Source organism: Myodes glareolus, chromosome 11 (genome assembly GCF_982192425.1).
Source record: "Myodes glareolus chromosome 11, mMyoGla1.1, whole genome shotgun sequence".
Taxonomy (NCBI): domain Eukaryota; kingdom Metazoa; phylum Chordata; class Mammalia; order Rodentia; family Cricetidae; genus Myodes; species Myodes glareolus.
The window spans coordinates 90,083,303-90,108,485 of record NC_142036.1 but is presented as its reverse complement, the minus strand read 5'-3'; the positions used below and the strand labels follow the sequence as shown (position 1 = coordinate 90,108,485).

At 40.4% G+C, this 25,183-nt stretch overlaps 1 protein-coding gene across 1 annotated transcript in view; it reads left to right on the top strand.

The window, feature by feature from the left end:
• The window catches only part of Lamb1 (laminin subunit beta 1), a 66,282-nt gene extending 41,550 nt beyond the window's left edge, over positions 1-24,732 (top strand). The window contains exons 21-33 of the mRNA XM_048415625.3: positions 597-821; positions 1,782-1,996; positions 2,597-2,693; positions 11,079-11,448; positions 14,118-14,302; positions 15,125-15,366; positions 17,852-18,055; positions 18,621-18,765; positions 20,545-20,752; positions 20,937-21,078; positions 22,570-22,746; positions 24,139-24,298; positions 24,435-24,732. Coding sequence (XP_048271582.3) covers positions 597-821; positions 1,782-1,996; positions 2,597-2,693; positions 11,079-11,448; positions 14,118-14,302; positions 15,125-15,366; positions 17,852-18,055; positions 18,621-18,765; positions 20,545-20,752; positions 20,937-21,078; positions 22,570-22,746; positions 24,139-24,298; positions 24,435-24,571 — 2,507 coding nt within the window. The 3' untranslated portion in view covers positions 24,572-24,732. The remainder of the gene's footprint in view (positions 1-596; positions 822-1,781; positions 1,997-2,596; positions 2,694-11,078; positions 11,449-14,117; positions 14,303-15,124; positions 15,367-17,851; positions 18,056-18,620; positions 18,766-20,544; positions 20,753-20,936; positions 21,079-22,569; positions 22,747-24,138; positions 24,299-24,434) is intronic.
• The last annotated feature ends 451 nt before the right edge of the window (positions 24,733-25,183 follow it).

The window sequence follows — 25,183 nt, the reverse complement described above, 5'->3', positions numbered from 1 at the left end:
AGAGAGCAGGATTGGTCCTAGCTGAGTGAAGCTAGCCGTGTGTGTGTGTGTGTGTGTGTGTGTGTGTGTGTGTGTGTGTTGGAAGTTGTTTATTCCAGCCATGAAGCTGCTGACCAACTTCTGGATAGGCTCATGCACAGCCCAAGAAGTATTCCATGCATGTGATTTTAGGGTTTCTTAAGAAATGGAACCACCAAGGAGGAGCTCATTTTCCTGGCTGTTCACAGGGATCACTGATTCTTCCATTTCTAGCTAATGTTTGGGTTAGGATTTTTAACACCAGCTACACTTTCATGATCTCCTCTCTGTTCAGCTCCTTGCCTTCTCCACCCTGGTTATGACTAGAAGTTAACGCTTCCTACCCATCATGCTGTGGCATCTAAGCCTGCTTTAGCAGTGTTGGGGAGCACAGAATACTTTTTCTTCACAGCTAGAAGCCTGTTCCTTCTCTTTGAGATCATAGACTTGGTAAATTATGTAGTGATGCTAATGAGTCATTGCTTGGTTGATCCCCTGGATGGGAATGCCAGTGTACTTCTGAGCACAATTATAGATAGGGTAAACTGAACATTGTGCTTGATTTTACTTTCCAATAGGCTCCAGATGTGATGAGTGTGCCTCTGGGTTTTTCGGAAATCCCTCAGATTTTGGGGGGTCATGTCAGCCTTGTCAGTGTCACCACAACATTGATGCTACCGATCCAGAAGCCTGTGACAAGGAGACGGGAAGGTGCCTCAAGTGCCTGTATCACACAGAAGGGGACCATTGCCAGCTCTGCCAGTATGGATACTACGGTGATGCTCTTCGGCAGGACTGCAGAAGTAAGATGCACATTCATACAGCGTGCCCACTACAGTGATCTCCACCACCACAACAAACCCCCTTTTTTCAGGATTTTGCTGTTGGGGTACTTATTTCAGCTTGTTCAGTGAGGCAAAATTCCATAATCAACAAATGAAAGATGAGACTGGATTTTTTTTTTCAATCTGTAAATCTTCATTCTTTGGCAAGACAAATCTCAAGATGTGGCTGTGTGCCAGGGGAAATTGTGGCTGTCATCAAGATAAATGCCATGCAGTAGAGTGCATTGTGGTGTGGTCTTTCCATGAACTTGCTGATTGGGTGGGTCTTAGAGACCTCAATTACCACTGTGGGTGGGCTACACCTTTCTGAGTAGGCCTTTCGCCTAAGGCAGAGAAAGAAGTAACAGCAGAAAAATCATTCAGACCTTATTATCTGTTTTGTCAGGAGATCAGCCAGGCTTTCTGGCTGCAAAGCACACAGGCATTTGTTTTTGTTTATAAATAAGTGGAATGTTGGGGACCCGCAGGGCTGGATTCCTTAAAATCTTTTTAGCTTACAGGGCTTGTACCTGCTGATTCTGACATATGCTGTGGCTGCTTCCTGCCCGGAGTTTGAAATCACTTAGTGTCTCAGTTCCCACTGGTGTATTTTATAATTTCCAGTTAAATTTTTAAAGTTCGAAATCTTTTAAATTTTGAATCTATATATCATGAAAATATTCCTAGGCAAGTAAAAACCTTTCATTACATTTACGTAGACTTGTCACCTGTCTGGGACATGCATAGTTATCATGAGAACTTCTAAAGGACGCTAATTTTAGGTTTGTGTGTGTGTTTTTTTAAAGATTACTTTTAGTTTTTTCTTGAATGTCAACATTGAGATTTTGAGAGAGAAAAGCTTAGATGTTTAGATGGAACTAACCTCTGTATGCTATGAATGTAATCAGATGTACATTTGATCATGCTGTTCTATTTCAGAGTGTGTCTGCAATTCCCTGGGCACCGTGAAGGAGCACTGTAATGGCTCTGACTGCCACTGTGACAAAGCCACTGGTCAGTGCTCGTGTCTTCCCAACGTGATAGGTCAGAACTGTGATCAGTGTGCACCCAATACGTGGCAGCTGGCCAGTGGGACCGGCTGTGAACCATGCAATTGCAATGTTGCACATTCCTTTGGGCCATCCTGCAATGAGGTGAGAAACTGTGACTAGAGCTGGGGCATCTGAGATGCTCAGTGACAACTAGCCCATCTGGTGACTTTGCCCCATGTGGAGGAAGGCCAACAAATAGCACCCTGCTTGGTGTGTAGATATACACTTGCTGTCCATCTCTGCTTGTCCTCCTTGACTGAGACAGTGTTATTGTACACAAGGTCCTCATTTAACCCATCCATAGCATTTCAGTATAGTGTCCAGCTATGGATGCAGACTCACATATCATTCCTTCCCCTTGTCTGGTCCCCAAATCAGTTTTCATAGTTGCTCAGCTTGAAAGGAACTACAGAGCCATCCGCAGCATTGCAAAAGTGCCATCACTTGCTGGCATAGGCTAAAACTGACACTCCCCCAGAGTTTGATGAGCAAGAGGTGGCCTAGGATTGGTGTCAATCAATGGAAAAAGTGAAGATGCTGAAATCCTCCCATGCTAGAGACCTTTCCAAGCCCCTTACAAGAGAACAGCTAGGAAGTGCTGGTGTGACACCTTCTCCCCAGTCTGTCACTTAACTGGGTTGGGACAAGTTACAACTAGCTTCTTCACTGAAATCACCTGACAGGTCTTCTGTTTGACTGCAGTTCACCGGGCAGTGCGAGTGCATGCCGGGCTTTGGAGGCCGTACCTGCAGCGAGTGCCAGGAGCTCTTCTGGGGAGACCCTGATGTGGAATGCCGAGGTGAGGCCAAGCCCCTAACTGATTCTTTGGTTGGATGGGTGAGGATGGGGATCTTAGGTCTGCAAGGGCCTTCGGTAAACTCTAAAGTGTAGTCAAAATGACATAATAAGTTTGTGCTCTTTTTTTTTTTTTGAAAGAACTAATCTAGCCTTAATGGATAAATGTTCTAGTAAACAGAGGGTGTGCTCATTTCTTCAGCCCCACACCAAGGGATTGTCATCTGTCTTGGTACACAAACAGGCAAGGACACATGCACACCCTACAGTATACACAGTCACTTTTAAAAAGTGGTTTTCAGCGAAGTGTGGCTACATGAGCCATGCATGCCAACAAACTGATCTGTTTGCTACTCTGAGCAGTATTCTGTAGACAGCTCCCTTAATTATGCTTGCATAGATGTGGTTACTCCAGTAAGACCAGTCAATTCCAAGACTCAAGTAGACTCTAAAACAGGCTGCTAATACAGCGCCCACTAGTGAGATTAGAAGGGGGTGATAGAGAACCCTGATTTAAGTGAATATGGTTGGAGTTCCAAGCCTTTTCAATGTGATTCAAACCTAGATTCTCACTCAGGCAGAGAGTCCTTAATAGAACTTACTGCCGAGTGTGGTAGCTCAGCCTATAAATGCTAACACTTGAGTCTGAAGCAAGAATAGCAAAAGTTCTGGACCAGGCTGGTCAGGATAGTAAGAACCTATCTCAAAAAGCAAAAACAAACAAAAAGCCCACTTATTAAAGCCCCATGAGTCAGAAGAAGTGCTTAATTTTTATATGTTACCATTGTTTTAACCAGGCAAGTTATTTTTCAGACCTTAAAAAACATTATTTATTTATTTATTTATTTATTTATTTATTTATTTATTTATAAGTTGTTTAAACTGTCTTCCATCTGATCTCAACTTTTCCTTCCCTATATTTTAAGCATATTTTTGGGTAAATCTTCCCAATTGTTAACTATCTTACATGCTTCTTGATGTATTTTTCTTGCAGGTCCTTGTATAACTCAAAATATAAAAATGGCCTTTTCCTCTTTGGAGTACAGTGACAACAAGAAATAGCTCTTAAAGGAGTAGCTAGTTCTTTAGTATCTCCTATAGATGCTAGAGACCTAGACGTCATGCCTTAGAATAGGAGGGTGAAATAGTGGTCCAGACCTGATTTGATTTTTCCGTGAGGTGAGGTTTGCTGGCAGGTTTATATAGACATTTTAGGTAATGGTTTGTTTAACACAGGGATGATGTTCTTTTGTCCATAAATAAGTACATTCCCCTTCATAGTTCTCTAATACCCGGTGTCGTTTCCTAGTAAGGTTTGACTTTCTTGCTTCCATTAGAAGGTCTTGAAAGTATCACTGTAACGCATCACTGGGCATACCTGCTCTGTCTGCTCTTCCCTTTGTATTTCCTTCTTCTCCTTAAGATAACAGACTTGTTGTAAAGACACTACAAAGATCATTATGCTGGCTTGGTCCCAGTGGCTCAAGGGCAGCAGGCAAATGGAGTGACCCTATGCAAAGAGCACATTGATGGGGCCAGCTGCCTGATTTCAATTCAAGCAGTGCCACATGTACCTCTCTCTGTATGGTACTGGTCTTTCTAGTTCCCTATTTCTGCATTGATATGCACATCTTATTATATGAAAACATACAAGTTTTCATATAATACACATAAGAGTTTACTTTTAAAAGTAAATCATATCTTTCCACATTTGTTGCTCTTAGATACCAAGTCTTCAGTCCTTTAGCCCAACCACTAAAAAGTTGTTTTCAACCCCCTTGGATGTTTCTGAATGTGGACTCAAGGAAAAAACACCTTAAGAGAGACTGATAGGGCCTGGATGTAGAAATTCTGTTTTCCCTTGCTTCCTCCCAAATCATGCCATCGTTTCAACCTCCTCTATTTCAGATGCAACCGGGAAGTTCCATCTCCGAAAATGTCAAAGTCTAGGGTGCTTGACCTAGTTGTTCACACTGGCAATTTGTTTATCACTGTGTTTTTAAACATAACACTCTACATTGTCTCTCCACAGTCTCTGAGATGGGGAAATGGGGGTTGTAGAAACCTGTAGAAAGGGAGAACTAAGCAGGTACTTGGTATTCAGGAGCCAAAAGAAATGTATAGGGCTCAAGCCCCCATTCAGGCAAGCCCCTAAACAAGAATCTGTTGGGCCCCAAATGCCACTGAGACTCTGACAAAGACTCAGAATTTACAAAGTCCAAGAGAGAAGCCTGGAACTTCCAGGGTTGAAGAATAGGGTTCATTGCCAGTCCTGGAGCTGTGGGTGGCCTGGGTGGCAACAAGGCTTCGTGTTGGCTGAGGTCAGGGACAGCAGTGTAGAGTGAGATACAGCTCAGGGTTCTTATACTAGAATGCACTGACAATGGGAGGACCCCATAGAGCATCAGATATTAAAGACCACAGTCTTCTGGGATTACATAGTGAATTTCCAATCTATTCTCAGTTGAAACAGTTTGTTGGAGGGCACAAATTTGAACTTTTCGCTGCCATCCAGAAACTGCTTGTAGAAGGACTTAGGTCATAGTTAAGTCATCTCCTTATGGGAAAAAAAATGTAGTTATGTGAAAAACAAATGATTGGAGCCTCTGGCATACATATGGTTGAATGTTGCAATTGTTCGGGCAGCTTGGGGCTCTTGGCCTATTGTGCCAAGTCTGAACAAGCCCACCACTGTGCTGGAATGGAAAGACATCTACCCAGGGCTGAACGTGCTAGTTCAGTCTACAGCCTGAAGCTTTGTTCTGTATCCTGCAAGGGTCGAGGTCACAGGAGGAATCTTTCTGTCCATTCATAGATGGCAAAGGGAAGAGTGCAGTGCCCTTGTAAGGCCACAGGTTCCTTGAAAGGCCAGTTGAAACTGCAACATCGAGGCATAGGTATGGACTCTGGGTGGTGGACTGGGAAACTCTGTGTTACAGTGCTCGCCTCCAGCGTGGGAAGACCTAATTTCCATTCCTCAAGACCATAAAAAAAAGAAGGAAATACCATACATTCCTTGCCTACATATTCATTCTTCCACAACTACTCCCCTCCCTGCACTCTTTGAGATAGGCTGGCTTTGAACTCCTAACCCTCTGTTTTGACTTCCCAAGTTTAGAGTTATAAGTACACATCACCAAATCCAGCCTACCTACCTTCTTTTTTGTTACTTCCATTGTGACTCGGGAAATAAGACTGTGTTTGAGTTTTTAGAGAACTATAACTTCAGTTAGGAAAAAGGTTTGTCTTGTATAATCCTAATAACAGAACACATGTACCCCATGCTATAGACAGCAACTAACCCAGATTTATTTACCTTGTAAAGCTTTGCATTCATTTCTTGATAACTTGTCTGTAGTTCTTTTGTGCTCCAATGCCAGACTTAATAATACAGACAGGCAGAATGGTCAGCAAAACCTAACATGTTTACTCTTGTAGTCTTCATTTAAAGCTTGTGGACCCCAGGAATGATGGGAGCTGGAATCAGTTGTCCTTTGATTTTCATTCCAGACTTGTAGCTTTGTTACCAAGGTCAGAAAAAAGAAAGGGATTGGAATGTCAGAAAAATGAAGACTGCATATAAGAGGATGAAAGTACTAAGATGTCCTTGATATCAATAATAATTTTTTAATATTTAGAGACTGCCATGGCATACATAAGGAGGTCAATAGACAACTTGCAGGGGTCAGTTCTCTCCTATTATGTTACTTCTGGGGATTAACTCATGGTCATCCCTGTAGCCCTTTGTTTTTAGTGAAACAGTAACTTCCATGCAAAGATCAGCAAATCTTTAACTTGTACCTAAAGCTGTGGCGATGCTTGGGGGCAAAGCCAGGGGTAGGATGTGGTAGGAATTGGGGGCAGCAGATAACCCACTACTTGATTCTCAAGTTGTACTATTTCTATGTTCAAAATCAGATTTTAATTTCTAATATAAAGGTGAACAGTCATAGTAGATGTATAGTGAAAAGTGAGTAGGTAGGCCTGACAGGATACACCTTTAATCCTAGCTCTTGTAATTCACAGCCATTCTTCACTACATAATGAGTTTAAAGCCAGTCTGGGCTCCATGAGGTCTTATCTCAAAAGGTGCTTTTGCCTAACCTGGAGGCTCGTAATGGGCTATTTGGGGAAAATGAGGCATATAAATTTTCAGAGAATTATTTTAGTACTGAGCACTTTTTAGGTATATTATACACACCTTCTTAATTATATGGATACAACAAATAACCTATGCAGATGAATATAGCCTCTGTTATAGCTGATGAATCTCAGGCTCAGAGGTTAAGTGGCTTGCCCAGAGCCATACCTCTAATGAGGGCAGAACCAGGACCAGAGGCAGGCCTGTGGAGCCCAGGGTCCTTGCTCTTGCCGCAAGTCCGGTGCTCCTGCCAGCAGCTGGTGTTGAAAGAGAGGAAATGACTGTCCTAGCTAGAAAACAACACAGACATCATGTCACAACATGCCTATGAGAGGGACCCTCAAGAAATGATTTTAGCTTGACTTCTGGGAAGGTTTGGTTTCACCAGATAGTGAGATGCTTTAATGTTAAGTCAGTGAAGGTGGATTCTGCTCAGGGAGCAGAAAGGGGAGACTAAAAGGAAGCAGGAACCTTACATGTCCAAGAAATAGGTACATACGTGAATTCCCATTGTCAGAGCAGTTGGTTAGTGTTTTCAGTGGTTTTTAAATCAGTGCAATATTGTTTTTGGATCTACCTCTTAGAAATTATAATTTAAAAAAATAAAACCTTAGTAATAGAACAGCATATGTACACAGATAATAATGGAGTTAGGCTTTTGTTGTTGTTGCTGATGATATTTTCTTTACTAGTTTTTAGAATATACATGATTAACACTTTTTGCATACATACATATATACACACACACCACACACATACATATATACATACATATAATGGCCAGTTTGGTTAAAACAGCAATAAAAAAAACCCAGACTGTTCAAATGTAAAAATTACATCCTTTGGGCAGGTTTTATTCCCAGGTATTGAATCCTTACCCATGACAGCAGCTCTACTTCACATAGTAACATCTACCACATATTCACTTTTAGCACATTCCCAGCATAGTAGTCTTTCTGCCCATGATAGCAGCTGTCAGACTGCTGTGAAAGTAGTTGCCAGCTATAAACGTACTCACAGAGAACATGCAAGAATAAGTCATCAAAAATCTTTTGCAAAATCCCTAGATGTCATTCTTTCTCATGATCCATCAGGCTTTGTGAGCATTTCTTCATCATAGTTCTACAGTAATGACAGGTATGCAATGGATCTAGTTCCAGTGAAGGCATGCATCTGTGTTGCCTTTATGGCCCAGCACTTTGTCAAAGGAGATATAGTTGTTAACTGGTTATGGGCAAGGTCAGCATATCGAAATAACCACAGGCAGCAGATGTCTGAGCAGTTTACATTCTGCCACAATCAAGACCATAGATCACTGTCATCCTTCCAAAACGTCTGGGCAGTACACAAATTCACATAAATGTATTTTAAACTCTTTCATCCCCTAGCATCACACCAGATCAAACAATATAGAGTTATTTAAGGATTAATCCAAGCAATCATTTGAACAGTAGCAAATCCTACCCAGAAGTGAACACATCTACTGTCTGCCACTTAGAAAACCATATCTGTTTGTCCCTCAAATAGGCTCTTTCTTTCCTTCTTTCTTTCCTTCCTTCCTTCTTTCTTTCTTTCTTTCTTTCTTTTTCTTTGTTTCTATCTTTTTTTTAGAGAAGCTATGTCAGATGTATCACAGGTAAAACTCCTTATGCTTAATTAACCTGAGACAGTTAATCTTTCATTCATCCTATCTGGATAAAAGGATTCCCTCTCTATCTAAGTGATAAGAAATGTCCAGTTTGTCATAGAGTTCTGTGTATTCATTGTGGCAGACATCACGGGTAAGTTTCCAAGCTTTTCTAATATCTAGATTTTTTTACTCTGGAGAGAGAGCGAGTAAGCAAGAGAGAGCACACATATGTGTGTGCACATGCAAAGAGACAACCTGCCCTTCCTTAGGAGCTGTCCACCTTGATTTTTGAGGCAGGATTTCTCATTGGCCTGGAGCTCACCAAGTGGGCTCAGCTAGCTGGCCATCAGTCTCTAGGAACTATCTCCTAAGGGCTGAGTTATAAACCATCACTCTTGACGTTTTAATGTGGGTACTAGGGATCAAAGTTAGGTCCTGTGTTTATGCACCAAGCACTTTACTTAATGCACTCTCTCTCCAGTACCCTGGAGTTCTTCTCCTGAATATCATACTCAGTATGAATTTCTTATTAAAGGGCCTCAAAGGTACCCAAACTGGTAAATCTTTCAGGTAACCCGGAAACTTCTCTGTGATCAATGAGCATGCCACATATGGTTTCCCAGTACCCTACATGGTGTAGTCTCATAGTCTGAAAATTCAAAGAGGTGACACATATTCTTTCCTATATAGAGGGATGGAGGTGGCCCACGTGCATCTCTAGCTGTGTTGGGAGAGTGCCACCCAACTTCTAAAGGCATAGTTGAACTCTGTTTATGGGGAGAGCAGTTAACTGTTCAGAAACAAAAAATCTTAATGAAACTAGGGTCTTCAATTTCAACTTTTTCAATACAGTTATCACTTGACAGGTGTTTGGTAGTATTTCTGGCAATTTCTCAGGTTAAATTTCTGTTCCTTGGCTGTGAACTTCTAAGAAATACCAATAACACTATTTTAAAATTTTTATTTATTTTTGTTTTATATGCATTGGTGTTCTGCCTGCATGTATGTCCGTGTGAGAGTGGAACTGGAGTTACAGCAGCGAGCTGCTGTGGGTGCTGGGAATTGAATCCAGGTCCTCTGGAAGAGAAGTCAGTGCTCTTAACCACTGAGTCATCTCTGCAGCCCTCACCTGTAACACTCTTATGCTGATAGTCCCCTGACCTGTGTTGCCGACTTGGTCAGCAAAGATAAAGTCCTTTACCATCAGCAAAGACTTTCCAGGACTGGATATGCAGCCTTGATGGCAAAACCGGTCTTCTTGTTGACCAGTTGATGACACTAGTCATATATTCTGTTGGTCTCTTCCTTTCTACTGAAGACTATTTTGATATTGCAATTTAAACATTTTCTTTAATTATTCAAAATTAAAGTCCCTTAAATAGTCATGTTTTGTTGTAGCAGCTACGCTGAGTCACCAGCCCATCCAGAAACTACCTGGCTCCTTTAAAACACTAGGTTTCTTTGCTTCTTGTGTTATGTTTTACAGTTCTACTAGATGGTGGGAGCTTGGGAGAAAGCTGCGTATTACCAAATGAAGTGGAAACTTGTTCTTAAAACTTAACAGAAGTGTTATCTGAGCTCTTCCTATTCACTTGAAAAACTGACAGAAGCAGACTTGGCCAGGCCTTTCCCTGGTCTTTTTGGGTCGCTACACATTCCACTGTAAGATCCCACAGTGAAATATTTAAAGAAAAGGTTGGCTTATTGCACTCCTGTGACTTTAACATGCTGCCTGCTCATCCAACTCCCCACTATGTAGTCCTGGCTGACCTGGAACTCAGATTATCTATCTGCCTGCTGGGATTAAAGGCATGTATTACCACAGCTGGTTGAAATCTCTTTTTAATCTTCAAAGGGACGATAGCCTCACAAACTGACCATGAAATTCTTTAATTTTTAAGGAACATAGAGAACAAATGGTATAGAAATCATACCTAAAGTGATTGACAGCTTAAGCGACTTCTGGTTTGATAAATCATTGCCTAAAAAATGCAGAAAAACAAAATACCTGGTGCTTAGAAAGTTGTGATCTGGGGATTGTTCATTTTAGGTTTATTCATTTATTCATTATTCATAGTTTTCTGTTGACCAAGTTTACTGCATGGTACTCAGTGCTTTATTTTGTGAGCAGGTAAGTTTGATTATTTAGGTGCTATTTCTTTAGGATAAGGCTTCTGGTAAAGGGATCACATCAGGATGTAGTCTGAATCATCTATACTGCTGTTGGAGATGCAGAGGTGGGATGGAGGCCAAGATGGACTCCAGAGATGCAGAGTTGACTCCTGGCTTGTTTTTTTCCATGCTGTGAGACTTGAAATAGGTCACATAGTGTTTCTACCTTGTTTCCATTTTAGAAAAATGGTGATAGCTATTTTGCCTAGCTCATAGGGATGGTGTGAAAGTTAAATGGTGTGATATATATAAAACATGTCTATAATGCTTGTGCTGTATCTGTTGATTTTGAAGTTATCATTACTCTTATTAAGAAAGAGTCAACAGGGGTTGAGTCATGTGTGCTAGGTCAAGCCACTGTAGGCTGTAACAGTTTGAGGATTTTAATTGCCTACTTTTGTCACTGATGCTTATAATGTCAACTAGCATTTCTGTTTCCTTTCCAGCCTGTGATTGTGATCCCAGGGGTATTGAGACACCACAGTGTGACCAGTCCACAGGACAGTGTGTCTGTGTGGAGGGTGTTGAGGGTTCACGCTGTGACAAGTGCACCAGAGGGTACTCAGGGGTCTTCCCTGACTGTACACCCTGCCACCAGTGCTTTGCTCTCTGGGATGTGATCATTGGTGAGCTGACCAACAGGACCCACAAATTCCTGGAGAAAGCCAAAGCTTTGAAAATCAGTGGTGTGATTGGTCCATACCGGGAGACTGTAGACTCTGTGGAGAAGAAAGTCAATGAAATAAAAGACATCCTGGCCCAGAGCCCAGCAGCAGAACCACTGAAAAACATTGGCAATCTCTTTGAGGAAGCAGAGTAAGTAGTTAATAAGCTGAAAATCACTCATGAAGGTTTTTCAACTTTTGAATAACCAAGATTTCTCAGGGTAGTACTTCTGCTAGGTTTTCTTAGTTCAGTTACTCAGAATCTGGGCCCCTTTCTTAACAGCAGTGTTCAATGTGAGTAGAACAAGTGTGAGTTCAGTGTTCCACATCAGTCTGTTGCAGCAAAGCTGGATTTGAGGCAGAAGGTCCATAGAGTCTCAGCTTTGATATGTATGAGGCTTGTGAATGTGGGCAGCATGTTAATTCCTGAGTCTTTCTCTTGCCCAGCAGTGTAATATAGTGATTGATCTATGCAATGATAATACACTCACAGAAAAATTATGACTCTAAATTGTCATTTTAAGTATCGCTTATACTAGGGATCTCCCACTGCCACAGATAAGACCCTTATTCCCAAATTATTTTTCTGTTCAGCTATTGTCCTATGAAAGGCATCATTGATGTAACCATGAAATTTCTGCACCAAAACAACCTCCTCATTGGGCCTTCTCTTGATATTCATTTCTTAGATGCAATACTGCTTATTTTTATCAGTTAAAGCAATATGAATTGAATGAAAATATAATTGGGGGCCATGTTTCTACCCTGTATCCTAGCCTTTTCCCTGCCCTCAATATTTTAACTACTGTTAAAAGGAACCCCAAAACAGCATGTAGTAAGATTAGGAATTAAAGGACAAAAAAGGAAAATGGAGATGGGTGTGGTGGCACAGGCCTTTAGATCTCAGCACTAGGGAAGCTGAGTCAGAAAGATTACAAATTAGAAGCCAGCCTGGGATACATGGTGAGAACGAACAGAGAACAGCAACAAAGAATATGTAAATACACTCTTTGGGCTGGAGAGATAGCTCAGCACTGAGAGTACATCAAGTCCTAGGTTTGTTCCCCAGACCAACAACAATACCAATATATTTGAAATTATTGCCTATTTATACATGTGTAGACATGTGCCTGCTCTGGTATACTTATGGAGGTCAGCGGGCAGCTTTTCCCAGGCCATCAGACTTAGCAGTAAGTACCGTTTTACATGTGGAGCCATCGTCTCACCAGCCAGGTGAGATGGTTCAGCCAGCTATTATTTTAATAGCAAGATTTTTGAGACCTGAAAAGAAATGAAAGCCTTTGGAATTAGTCAATTAATAAAAGTAAAACACTGGGGAAACTTATCACCAGGAAAATCATTCTACAAATCCTATAATCTTTTTCAGTGCATGTTCTTTGTGTTGGGTCATTCATGGTATCCTTTCAGCTTAAGGAGCATTAAAAAAAAATACTTATTTACATATTTGGAAATTCAAGGTATACCCAAGCCTTGGAGCACATGTAGAACAGAAAATGTGGAGGAGCCAATTCTCTTTCTATCATATGGGTTCTGGGGTGGAACTTGATTTGTCAGGGTTAGCAGCAAGCACTTTACTGACTTAGCCATCTCATCAGTTCTTAAGTAGCATTTTTTTTAAAAAAAATGCACAAGGTTTTAGCTTTTTTCCTCTTAACTTGTGTGTGTGTGTGTGTGTGTGTGTGTGTGTGTGTGTGTGTGTGCGCGTGTGTAGCCTTTGTGCCATGGAACACATGTGGGGGTCAGAAGACAACCAGTAGGTAGTCAGTTTTCTCCTTCCACCATGGGGCTTCTGGGGATGGAGCTCAGGTTGTCAGACCAGTAAAGTTTTAACTGCTGAGCCATTCTATTGGTCTGTTTTTAGCATTTTTACACCTTACATGTTTTGTTGTTGTTGACTTCTTTAGGAGACAAGACAGGGTCTGTCTAGTCTGTTGCTTAATGAACCCAAATTCTTGATCTAAGATGGTTATCTTCCCTTAGCATCTAGAGTAGATAAGAAAAGACTTTCCAGGATGGCTGGGTGATTTTACAGAACTTTACAGTGACTATCATATTTCTGAGAAGACATTAGATTCTTTGAGGTGAGCCAGTAATCCCCAGAGATCAAGTCTTCTTGAACATTCCTCTGTGGTATGTGTGCACACAAATATCATATATTATATACACAAGTAGGAGAAGAGATGGGTCTTGAGTCCAGAAGAAATAATGTAAAGTCCGTGTTTCATTCTCTAGAGATGATCACCCCTTTTCATCTTTTTCTAAATAAAAGGGTATTGTTTTGTGGGCAGAAGAGACTTCTCTGATGCAACTTTGCTTGGAGCATAGAATCTGGAAAGCTGCTTCAGGTGGCTCCTGCTGTCTTCATGATAGGTTGCAGGGCTTCCTCTCATCATGTTCCATCTTGAAGGAGAACGCTGAGGTGAGGTGAGGTTCAGAGAAAAGGTTTTTGGCAGGTGAGTGGGAGGCATTCTTCGGCACTTGGTCTTGAGTCTGTAGACTTTGCAGCCGCTTAGCATCGAGAACTGGCAGCCTACACTGACCCTTGCTCAGAGTCTTGGATCTCTCCACCACCACTACCACCACCACAGAGCTGAGACTTCACTTGTGTTTTTTATTTTTTTTCAAAGTATTTGGTGAAAAGCTGTTAGCTCTAATTGTCTTTTGCAGTTTTGTAGAAGTAAATGTAGAACATAGAGGAATATAACTCTGGGCTTGGTGAAAATGGAGGGAGAGGAACAATACTAGTAGCCAATGTGGTGAGATTTGAGTTTGAGCCAATTTTTACTTTTCTTTTTACAGGAAATTAACCAAAGATATTACAGAAAAGATGACTCAAGTAGAAATGAAATTATCTGATACAGCTTCACAGAGCAACAGCACAGCTGGACAGCTAGATGCTCTGCAGGCAGAGGCAACGAACCTTGACAAGACTGTGAAGGAACTGGCTGAGCAGCTAGAATTCATCAAAAACTCCGATATTCAGGGTGAGGACTTGTTGTGCAGGAATCTCAAACTTGGATAATAAATAATCCTCTTAATACTTCCTAAAAAAATTTTTTTTCTAACAGTTTTAAATCTTTGTTATTTTAGTCTTTGGCAAAATGGGGCTTAAAGTTTTTGGTTTTCCAGTATAGTACCTGGGAGCAAGGTATAGCAGAGGCTCCATTGAGTTAAAATGTGGTCCATTTCCCAATTTAATTCCCTACCCTTTCCTTAGGCTGGTGAATACTAAAAACATTAAGTTGTTAATTCTGCCAATCCTTTCACATTTGAGATTACTGCTTACTTAAGAAGTAACTTTTGAAACTATTTTACTTACTAATATCATGGGCTGTATGAGACTCTCCCCAAAGAGCAAAGGTAAAATACATTAATGACACAATTCTGTATTATACATTTTGTTTTTGTAGGTTCCCAATGCCAAAATTTATTGTGTTGTTTTTTGCATATAATAATCATTTGAATAGACCCAAGTAGATAAACAGAAACAGTCATCTGGTTATCTCCAGGCTGCCCAACACCAGGATTTAGATGTTTGCCTTTGTGTAGAAACAGCATGTGCATGATAGCTTAGTTTCTCATTTTCACCCCAGTGTTTGGCATCCTCCATATTTTGACCAGGTAATAATGGGACAGAAGAGATTTACTGTTCGTTAAAGGGGATTTCTACTTCTAAAGATTTTTTTTCTTGAATCCTAAAGCTTTATAATATAATTCAGGGCCACAAGATACCAAATATGGGCCCTGGTTGGTTAAGAACCAGAGATGAGGAGATTAATTGTAGGCAATCTCACTTCTTGCCCTAGGTGCCTTGGATAGTATCACCAAGTATTTCCAGATCTCTCTCGAGGCAGAAAAGAGGGTAAATGCCTCCACCACAGATCCCAACAGCACTGTAGAGCAGTCAGCACTCACCCGAGACAGAGTAGAAGATTTGATGTTGGAGCAAGAGTCACAGTTCAAGGAAAAACAAGAGGAACAGGCACGCCTTCTGGACGAACTAGCCGGCAAACTGCAGAGTCTAGATCTGTCAGCTGCTGCTGAGATGGTGAGGCTTGGGATTTGGTCTCATTTTCTGTGGTCTCCCAGGAGACTGAGAAAACAAACAAAAAACCTTCCACCTTGTCTTCAGTATTGCATCTGCAAACCTGCTGGGGTGACTCTAGTGCTCAAAGTGCTAGGGTACAATATGGGTTAGTCATGATCAAGTCCTGGCGAACAGAGTGAGTGCTTCCTAGCCTACCCCTGCCTCTAGCTGTTCCTCTGTGTGACCACCAAGAGTCAGGACACCCCCTATCGTCTGTATCAGCTGAGGGGCTTCTTACTGAGATTGGACCCTTTTTATAATGTGCCCTAAAACAAAACAAAACAACAACAACAACAAACAAAAAAAATGGCATGTTTTTCCTTTGAACTACAATATCTAAGTGGAAGAATCAAGAATTGTTCAGGGACAGACTTTGCCAAGTTTTTCCATCAGTGTTTGCTAACATCCTTTGTTCCAGTAATATTACCTGGTAAGGATTAAAGTCTGAACTGTCCTAGAAAGCAGATTAATTTCCTAGATGCTTTTAAAAAGTAACTCTGGAGCCATATGAAATTGAGTAGTGACCTTAATGAAAATCAGGCAGAAAGCCAAGCCAGTTTTTTCCCCCTCCAGTTTCCTTATTGTTTTTTATGGGAGGGAACCAGAGAGAACCGAGAGCTAGTTTTACATACACACCAATATTATTTTCTAGTTTTTCTCAGCCTAGACAGAGGAATTTAAGAATCAGGTAGAAAGCCCACAAAGAAGACACCCATGTATGGGGTCTTGGGCACACATGCCTACCAACCAACCACTTCCAAGTTCCTTCCATTACAAAACAACAACCTAGCATGCTGAGCTGCTTCTAACTTACTGGGGATGGGGAAAAACTCTACTAACCATTCTGTAGTTGCCATAGTCCCTCTTGCCCACTACCCACATGCAGTCTGAAATAGTCATCAATTTTATGGATACCTGCAAGGTTTAGAATTCATTATTGCATGATGCTTTACCACACAAATTTCTTATTGCAATTTTGTTGAAAAGAAAAGGCCTAGCTTCAGCATAACTTACACTTAAGACTGCACAGCTTCCCACATTTTCACATGAAATGCTAGTTTTCCTCATCTTTCAGGATTCCTTCTTTACAAATCCTAATGAGAAAAGTTAGTCATTTAAAAATCTCTACAAATTGCAGTGAGGTACAGCTAAACTTGCTAATGGGATTCAGCTTTTTAACAGAGAACAACTTAAGAGTGGGCAGTATGTAGGTGTGGAGGAATGGCTCTGGCCTTCTAGATGAGCATCCTGTCTGTGCAGACTTTTCTGATAAGACACAGTTTGTTTTCTTACTCTTCTTGTCATCAGTATCCTATGAAAGATTTCTGTGGGCTCTGTACTGCCATTTTCTTGTGAAGGGTCTTTCCATCTTCGTGTCCCTCAGGCACTTCTAATCCTTCATAGAGAAAAGCTCAGCCATGCTGGTTTTTATCCCTGTTCATGTTTGCCAAAATAAAGCAGATGTACTGTGTTGCCAGTCTGTTTTAGAAAGTATCCATAAGGCTCTAAGTTCAGGTCTTGAGTAAGACTTTTTTTCTTCCATAGGAAATAGACTATAATTACTCTAAAGTGCTTTATGGGCTATAAACCCAATATGTGAAAGATCCTTATTTTAGTTGTTAACATATGTGGGATTATAGTTATTTTACAATTATTTGGACCAAAGAGTTCACAGTATCTCTACTAAAAACATTGTGTCTTTAAAACAATACTTTTCTGTTTGAAGATATTCTGGTAATTGCTTCCCATTGCAGTAATCCCTGCCTCTCTTCAGTACAGTTTCCATAAAAGTGCTAAATATAACTTTCTTCCTGAACAGCCCTTTCCTATCATACAGTATGCTTGGAATTTCTGTTTGCATCTGTGTGCCATAGCCATGTGATGGCCTTTAATTTTCTGGCAGAGGAAAAAGGACTCAGTGCTAGACGGGTGAGGCGGTTAAAGGAATGAGGAAGAGCTACATCCACCTTTGTTCATACAAACCGTCTCCCTTCCCGTCTGAAATGTCCTAGCACTTTCGTCAGATCACTCCTGCTTCCCTGTCTACATTAAATCCTCAGTACTGTCCTTTGGCAACTTTTCTCACTACATCTCATCTGTTCTTGATGATGTGAGTTACATGTCGGTTATGTACCAAATAGCAGGCCATATTCACCAGAGTACTTGGTGCTGGGCCTAACCAGTTTCAGATTACCTTCTCATCCCAGTCCAACCTAGTTCTGACTCTCATATTGATAGAACTTGATAAAGCAGGACTCATATGCTATCCCTCTGCATTTAGTAGAAGGCATGGAAGTAAGTTCAATGGAAACAAACTGGCTGGCGCCTACGTCACAAACACTTTTTAAGTGTCCTTGCCGAGGACCACCTGTGTTCTCTGGGTCACCCAGCTGTTCTGTTGCTGACTTACCCTGAATTCCTGTGCCTGACCCTTGGCTTATTGCAGACCTGTGGAACGCCTCCAGGGGCTGATTGTTCTGAAAGTGAATGTGGAGGCCCTAACTGCAGAACTGATGAAGGAGAGAAGAAATGTGGGGGGCCTGGATGTGGTGGTCTGGTCACTGTGGCCCATAACGCCTGGCAGAAAGCCATGGATTTTGACCGTGATGTTCTGAGTGCCCTGGCTGAAGTGGAACAGCTCTCCAAAATGGTAAGTCATTGAATGGACTGAGGTTTTGTTGTTTATTGGCTTGCAGTTGTAGGGAGGATTTGAAAAGAAATCAGCTCCACATGCTGACCAAATTCACTGTCCGTTGTGAAAGCTGATGTTCCTGTGTGGTCAAAAAGGTGGCAGTAGGTTCTTATTCTGACAAAAAATTTACTTCCTCTTCATGGTAATAAGATATATGTTAGGAGAAAGCAGCATAAATTTTAGATTAACAATAATTTGAGAGACCGTATTATTGTTTTGCCACACAATTGGGCAATGTTCTAAAGTGTCTCATACCCTTCTTTGATCACCAAGTGTTTTAGAGAAGCCAAAAACAGCTTTGAAACATTTTTAATGCTAGCCCTAAGAATACTGAACAGGAATTTCAACTCCTGTACATATTGAGTGCTTTTAGTCTACATAAAAGCACAATATTTTATTTAAAATATTTAAAATAGGAATTTGTTTCTGTGTTTGTCAATAAAAGTTTTTATACTGTTTGACATTCTGGCTTGCTTTAGATAGAGCAAGATACTTTCATAAATGGCTTATTCTTCATGTTTAGGTCTCTGAAGCAAAAGTGAGAGCAGATGAAGCTAAGCAGAATGCTCAGGATGTCCTGTTGAAAACAAATGCTACCAAAGAAAAAGTGGACAAGAGCAATGAGGACCTGAGAAACCTCATCAAGCAGATCAGAGACTTTCTGACTGGTAAGTAGTGTTTCTGTTTTACTTCCACTTTCAGATATTTGTTCCTACAAAGTTCTGTTCGAGAGGCAAGAATTACTATTTGTGTTTCAGTTAAAGTAACAGAAAATATCCCTGTTAAGAATTATCTTCATTTCAAGTTGAGCATGTAGGTACGTACATGTCTGAAATCCCAGTACCTGAAAGGTAGAAGCAGGAAACAGGCATCAGAATCACCACTGACTACATAGAAAAACTACAGGAGATCCAGCCTGCCTTAAAAAGGCAGGTGGGGGGGGGGACAGTATTTTAAAAAAATATATATTTTTTTAAATTGTATATATGTACACGTGTACAAAGATGCCCATGAAGGCCAGAAGGGGATATCATTGCAGGCATTTATAAGCTGCCCAAGTGAATGTTATCTCCAACTCTGGTACTTTGGTGAGCAGTAAGCACTCTGGACTCTGTAGACCTCCTTTTCTTAGAGTATGTTGTAAATAATCTTCCCACGTATTCTGCAGGTACTGCCACACCAAGCAGCCTATCAAGAAGCCAAAACATTTACGCTGAAAACTGAATTACAACTTCTATCATTAGGACCTTGAAGGAGTTATTTTTGCAATGCCTCCAAGCCTTTGTCATCTATATTCAGAACCTCACAGTCAATGTTTTCTGTGAAGAAAGAAATCTCTAGAATCTGGTCCAAATTTTAAGTTTGATTATAGTTCACATGCTATCAACATGGCTACTAATGGGTTGCAAGAAAACTTTTAATTGAATCAGAATTAGACAAGAAGGGTATTTATGATCTCACATAATAGTTCAAAAATAGTGTAACTTCATGGTCTGAGACTCATTCACTTTGCCTTTTCTTTCATGCCTACCAACTACATTTTTGAGATGGCCCCCATCATTACAAATTGTAGTCTGACTTGAAGACACTGACTGATGGAAGAAGAGGACCCCTCCCTACTCCTTTGCTAGCCCTTTTAGGAGGAAAGAAACCTTTAAGGCATTTTAGCCATGGCCCATACATAAATGCCACTGGAAATGAAGTGTGACTCTAAAGGCGGACTAATGAGAACTTGGTGTTCATTTGATCCAAGGAACACTGTCCTGTTAAGAGAAGTGACTAAAAACTGCTTCCCAATGACAATTGGAAACATGATGTGGAACCTGTGACTCAACCATGTATTTTTTTTCTCCCTGTTTAAGTCCTTTGGGGTCCATATTTATGTTCTTAGACAGTCAAGAAATGAAAACAGATTTGACCTATTTAATTAAAACTTAACAACACATAGAAAAATCAAGCTCCAGAGTTTTGCTGAAAATAGACTGCCTTGATTCTTGTTGCACTCAATCCCTTCCAGAATTTCCTAAATTTAGATAATAAGGAATATCATGGATTTTTGTTTTGTTTTGTTTTTAAGATTAAACTCTCAATGCAGTCCTAGCTATCCCCACTCACTATGTAGACCAGGCTAGCCTTGAACTGGGACACAGTATGTACCAACCTCGTGTTAAGTGTAAAGCTTTGTCACCTTGCAGCCTCAGCTTTAAATGCCGGCCTCAATTTTCCATAACCTGAAGCCACAGTTGACCCACAATGCTCTCTGCCCATTCTCCCCAGCCCAAAATGTCTTTCAAAACCTGTGTGGTTCCTCCTCTTCCATGACCTCTCCAGTCTAAAGCATGGAGGGGCTTGTCTCTGAAATGGGAAGAGTATATCCTTGTAACCTTGGAAGTACTGATGTGCTGCAGCTGAGTGAACCAGCTCTGATTCCTGTCTTGACTTTTCAGAGGATAGTGCTGATCTGGACAGTATTGAGGCAGTTGCTAATGAAGTACTGAAAATGGAAATGCCTAGCACTCCACAGCAGTTACAGAACCTGACAGAAGACATCCGGGAACGAGTTGAAAGCCTTTCTCAAGTAGAAGTTATTTTGCAGCAGAGTGCTGCTGACATTGCCAGAGCAGAGATGTTGCTGGAAGAAGCAAAAAGAGCAAGGTATCTGAAGACACATTGGCAATCTGGGTGGGTGGGTAGGGTGTCATCTGCTGTAGCTAGCCTGTTATAAAAGAGAACTTCTTTAACTAATGAGGGGCTTCCAGGTGGATATGCTTTCAAAGAAAATGCTATTTTCCCAAGAGAAAAATGTTTTCATGTTAAAAAGTAGTGTTGTTCTGCTCAGCAAAAGTGCAACAGATGTCAAAGTCACTGCAGACATGGTGAAGGAAGCATTAGAAGAGGCTGAAAAGGCCCAGATTGCAGCAGAGGCGGCCATCAAACAAGCTGATGAGGATATCCAGGGAACCCAAAACCTGCTGACATCGGTAAGGTATTTAGAGCTGAACTGTATGGGGAAAACACTCACATGATGTTACTTAAGAACAAGAATTCTTGTAACACTAAGATTATTTTGTAAAAATAAATGTAAATTATTTCTTAGTGGAAAAATATTTGTATGAGAAAAAAATAAAAGGGCTCTGAGGGCACATTAAACTTTTTTATTTTTCCCTCATCCAAAGTTAAAGTTTGTCCAAAACTAAGCACCACTGCTTCAGAATTTTAACTATTAATTAATTTTAATTATTTACAATTTTTCAAGTTAATGGTACATTTTAGAGGTTGAGAATCTTGAGTTTGATTTGCAAATTGTGGCCTGTTTCTCTGCCAACGTTACCTTTGTTAAACATTTTGCTTTTAGTTAGTTTTGTAATACTAAGTTGTTTTTTTAAAATTTATATATTAAAAATTTCCACCTCTTCCCCACCTCCCTTTTCCCTCCCCCTCCCCCCTCCCTCTCTAGTCTTAAGAGCAGTCAGGGTTCCCTGCCCCGTGGGAAGTCCAAGGTCCTCCCCCCTCCATACAGGTCTATAAAGGTGAGCATCCAAACAAACCAGGCTCCCACAAAGTTAGTCCATGCAGTAGAATTAAATCCCAATGCCATTGTCCTTGGCTTCTCAGTCAAATACTAAGTTTTGTGAAACATACTAATCTGCTTCTAGGTTTTAAAAGACAGTGTTTGTCCTTCCAATGAGATCAATTATAGACCCTTACCAGTGGTCCAGGTATCTTTTCTTCTCGGGTAACTCAATGTTTCTAGTATTCCTAGTCTCTGGGTCTTCAGTTACTAGCTAACTCCCACTTCACTATCGAGCTGACAGGAATTTCTAAAAAAAAAAAAAAATGACTGGAAGCTCTCATTTTCCTTTCACACTAATCTGGAATTTTCACTGGAAATCCTTCTCAAAGTTGCTCAGTTGTGAATGTTCTTTAGCTAAAATCAGATTGCCTGAAGGTGGTTCTTACCATCAAGATAAAAACATCCATCGTAGCTTAAAGCTGGGTAGTGCTGGCGCAAGCATTTAACCCCAGCACTCAGGAGGCAGAGACAGGTGGCTCTTTCTGAATGCGAGGCCAGTCTGGTTTAGAGAGTGAGTTCCAAGACAGCCAGGGATGTTACACAGAGAAACTCTCTCGAAAAACGAACAAAAATATCGTAGCTTAGATCAGCAAACAAAAGCGATATATGACACAGAAATGACTGAACCTGGGCACTCTATCTAAGCCACTGGTTCTCAACCTTCCTAAAGCGGCAAACCTTTGTTGTGGTGACCCCAAGCCATAAAATTATTTCATTGCTACTTGATAGCTGTAATTTTGCTGTTATGTACTGTAATGTAAATAAATGATATGCAGGATATCTGGTCGCAACCACTGATCTAAGCTATCTTTAAACTGTCAATGCTTCTGGTCTAGTGCAAACCAGCAGAGCAGCCTCAGCTTCCCTTAACTTGTAATGATTAACATTACACCTGTAGATCGAATCTGAAACTGCAGCCTCTGAGGAAAGCCTGACCAACGCCTCCCAACGCATCAGCAAGCTTGAGAGGAATGTGGAAGAGCTTAAGCGCAAAGCTGCCCAGAATTCTGGGGAAGCGGAATATATTGAAAAAGTAGTATATAGTGTAAAGCAGAGTGCAGACGATGTTAAAAAGGTAAGTAAATATTTGTAACTTCATAGCTAAGTTGATAAATAAGCAACTAGTTTTTCACTTTGCCTTCCTTGACATTAATAGGATATAGACATCCCAATGACCTATTTTAAAGTAGCAGTCTTTAGAGATACATGAGAAATAATGAATTATGGGATCCATCTGTAAATTTAGACCCTCAGATCTCTAAACTTAGGAAAAATGCAATTAATGGGACCTGGGGTGGTACTCTAAAAGCATACACACTGGACTGGTATTTCTGTTCTGCAGCTCATAGACAAAGGTCTTTACAACATTAGCAGTCAGCTGGCCACTTGAGAATAATTTAAAGAGAATGGGGAAAGCTTAAGAGTCCCTTACAGAAAGGAGCAGCAGGAAATCAAACCTCACTTCTTGCCAGGCTTGTTTTGAATTCGCTACCTTTTGCTTCTCATTGGAAGGCACTGTATTTAGCAGATTTCTGTTTTACACATATATTTTATTTCTAAATTTACCTCCAAAGACAGCTTTTTAAACTTGGGAGTAGAGTCAGGGTTGTTAAAACTGCTACATAACCTAATTCTGATTTCTTCCTGTTGGAAAAAAAAAAAAAAAACCCAAACTTGTTATTGAGCGTTTCAGTATTACAGAAAAGTAATTTAACTGCACCTGAGTTGGGAATAGAGACAAACCCTAAGTGTCAGACTGACCTGTAGTTCTGAATACACAAATCTCCCGAATAATCCCATAAACCATTGAAAGAAAAATACTAGCACTGATTTTTTTTTTTAATTCATTATGTATAGTGTTCTGCCTTTGTGTTTGCATGCAGGCCAGAAGAGGGCACCAGATCTCATTATAGAGGTTGAGAGCAACACCATGTAGTTGCTGGGAACTGAACTCAGGAAGGGCTTTTAACCTCTGAGCAGTCCCTGTTGAAATTTTTTTAAAGCTATAGGAATGAATTTACTGTTTGTGCCCTTCATTCCAAAAACCCGTATTCTCTACTTTTTTATTTTTGTTTTTTGTTGGTTTTGACAGTTCCATTATGTTGACCAGGCTGGCCTCAAACTCATATCTACCACCTCCTTATTCTCTTTATGTGTATGTGTTACAGGCTTGACTGCTTCCTTCCTAAACCTTTCTGTTCCTTCTGGTTTCCTGATGTCCAGTGTACTTTTGTATGGCTTGTTGAGCTTATTTTTCATAGTAAGTGCTCATCCAAGTAAACAGGGCTAAGCCCCACAATTTCAAATTTTCTTTGCAATGCTTTTAAAACTTACAACTTCATATGAAGCCTGAGTACTTTGCTGATCCTCAATCCAGACTGTTTGCCTGTCAAAGGATGTCTTTGATCGAATCCTACTGGATTTAACTACTGACTACATTTCACCTCTATCTTAATATGAACTGTAGACTCTAGATGGCGAACTTGATGAGAAGTACAAGAAGGTAGAGAGTTTAATTGCCCAAAAAACTGAGGAGTCAGCAGATGCCAGGAGGAAAGCTGAGCTGCTACAAAATGAAGCAAAAACACTCTTGGCGCAAGCCAACAGCAAGCTTCAGCTGCTGGAAGGTAAGTCTTTTCTTCTGGTTTATTGTTTTTATAAAGGTGAAAAATCTATTCATTTTTGGCTTAGGTTTTTAGTGGTCTGACATTAAGATCGTATGCTATAAATGATTCATGTTTAACCTTATTTTTATCTCCACAGCCTTAGAAAGGAAATATGAAGACAATCAAAAATACTTAGAAGATAAAGCTCAGGAATTAGTACGACTGGAAGGAGAGGTCCGTTCACTCCTTAAGGACATAAGCGAAAAGGTTGCTGTTTATAGCACCTGTTTGTAACACAGGAAAAGGCTGTAAGGAGGCTGCAATGACCAAAGCAAACTAACTACATATGAAAATTGATGCAGTGATCTTCAAAATAACTCATTATCTATTTAAAGTTTTTATCCATCCACTTTTGTATGGAGTTAAATAAAATACATTGGTTTTGTATAAATATATATACTATAATTCTTGTTTCTTTTATTGATTTGGTCTTCATGAATCCTGCCAAGAAATGTTGCTTTCTCTGTATAGATGGACTTTAGGAAGACACTAATTTCTACTATATGTATAAACAAGCTAACAACATTCACCCGTGTTTTAGGTCAACAAAACTTTATTCCTTTCAAATCCCCCAATGGAGAATCCTGAGTGGAATTTAAACAGGAAGGATATAGAGTAGCTTTCTTTGTTGCTCCAACCATTTCTAAACATCAGAAGGAAGAACTCTGGCTTCTGTGTTTTACCACCTGGTAAAACACCGATGGGCAGGACTTCGGTGATTTAGACCAGTGTAGGGAAACTGTTCAAGGTAATGGAGCAAAGCTACTCAAACACACAACTTACACTTAGTTTTTATATTATACTTTACGTAACTTCACAATCAAATATTCCAAACAAGTACTTAGT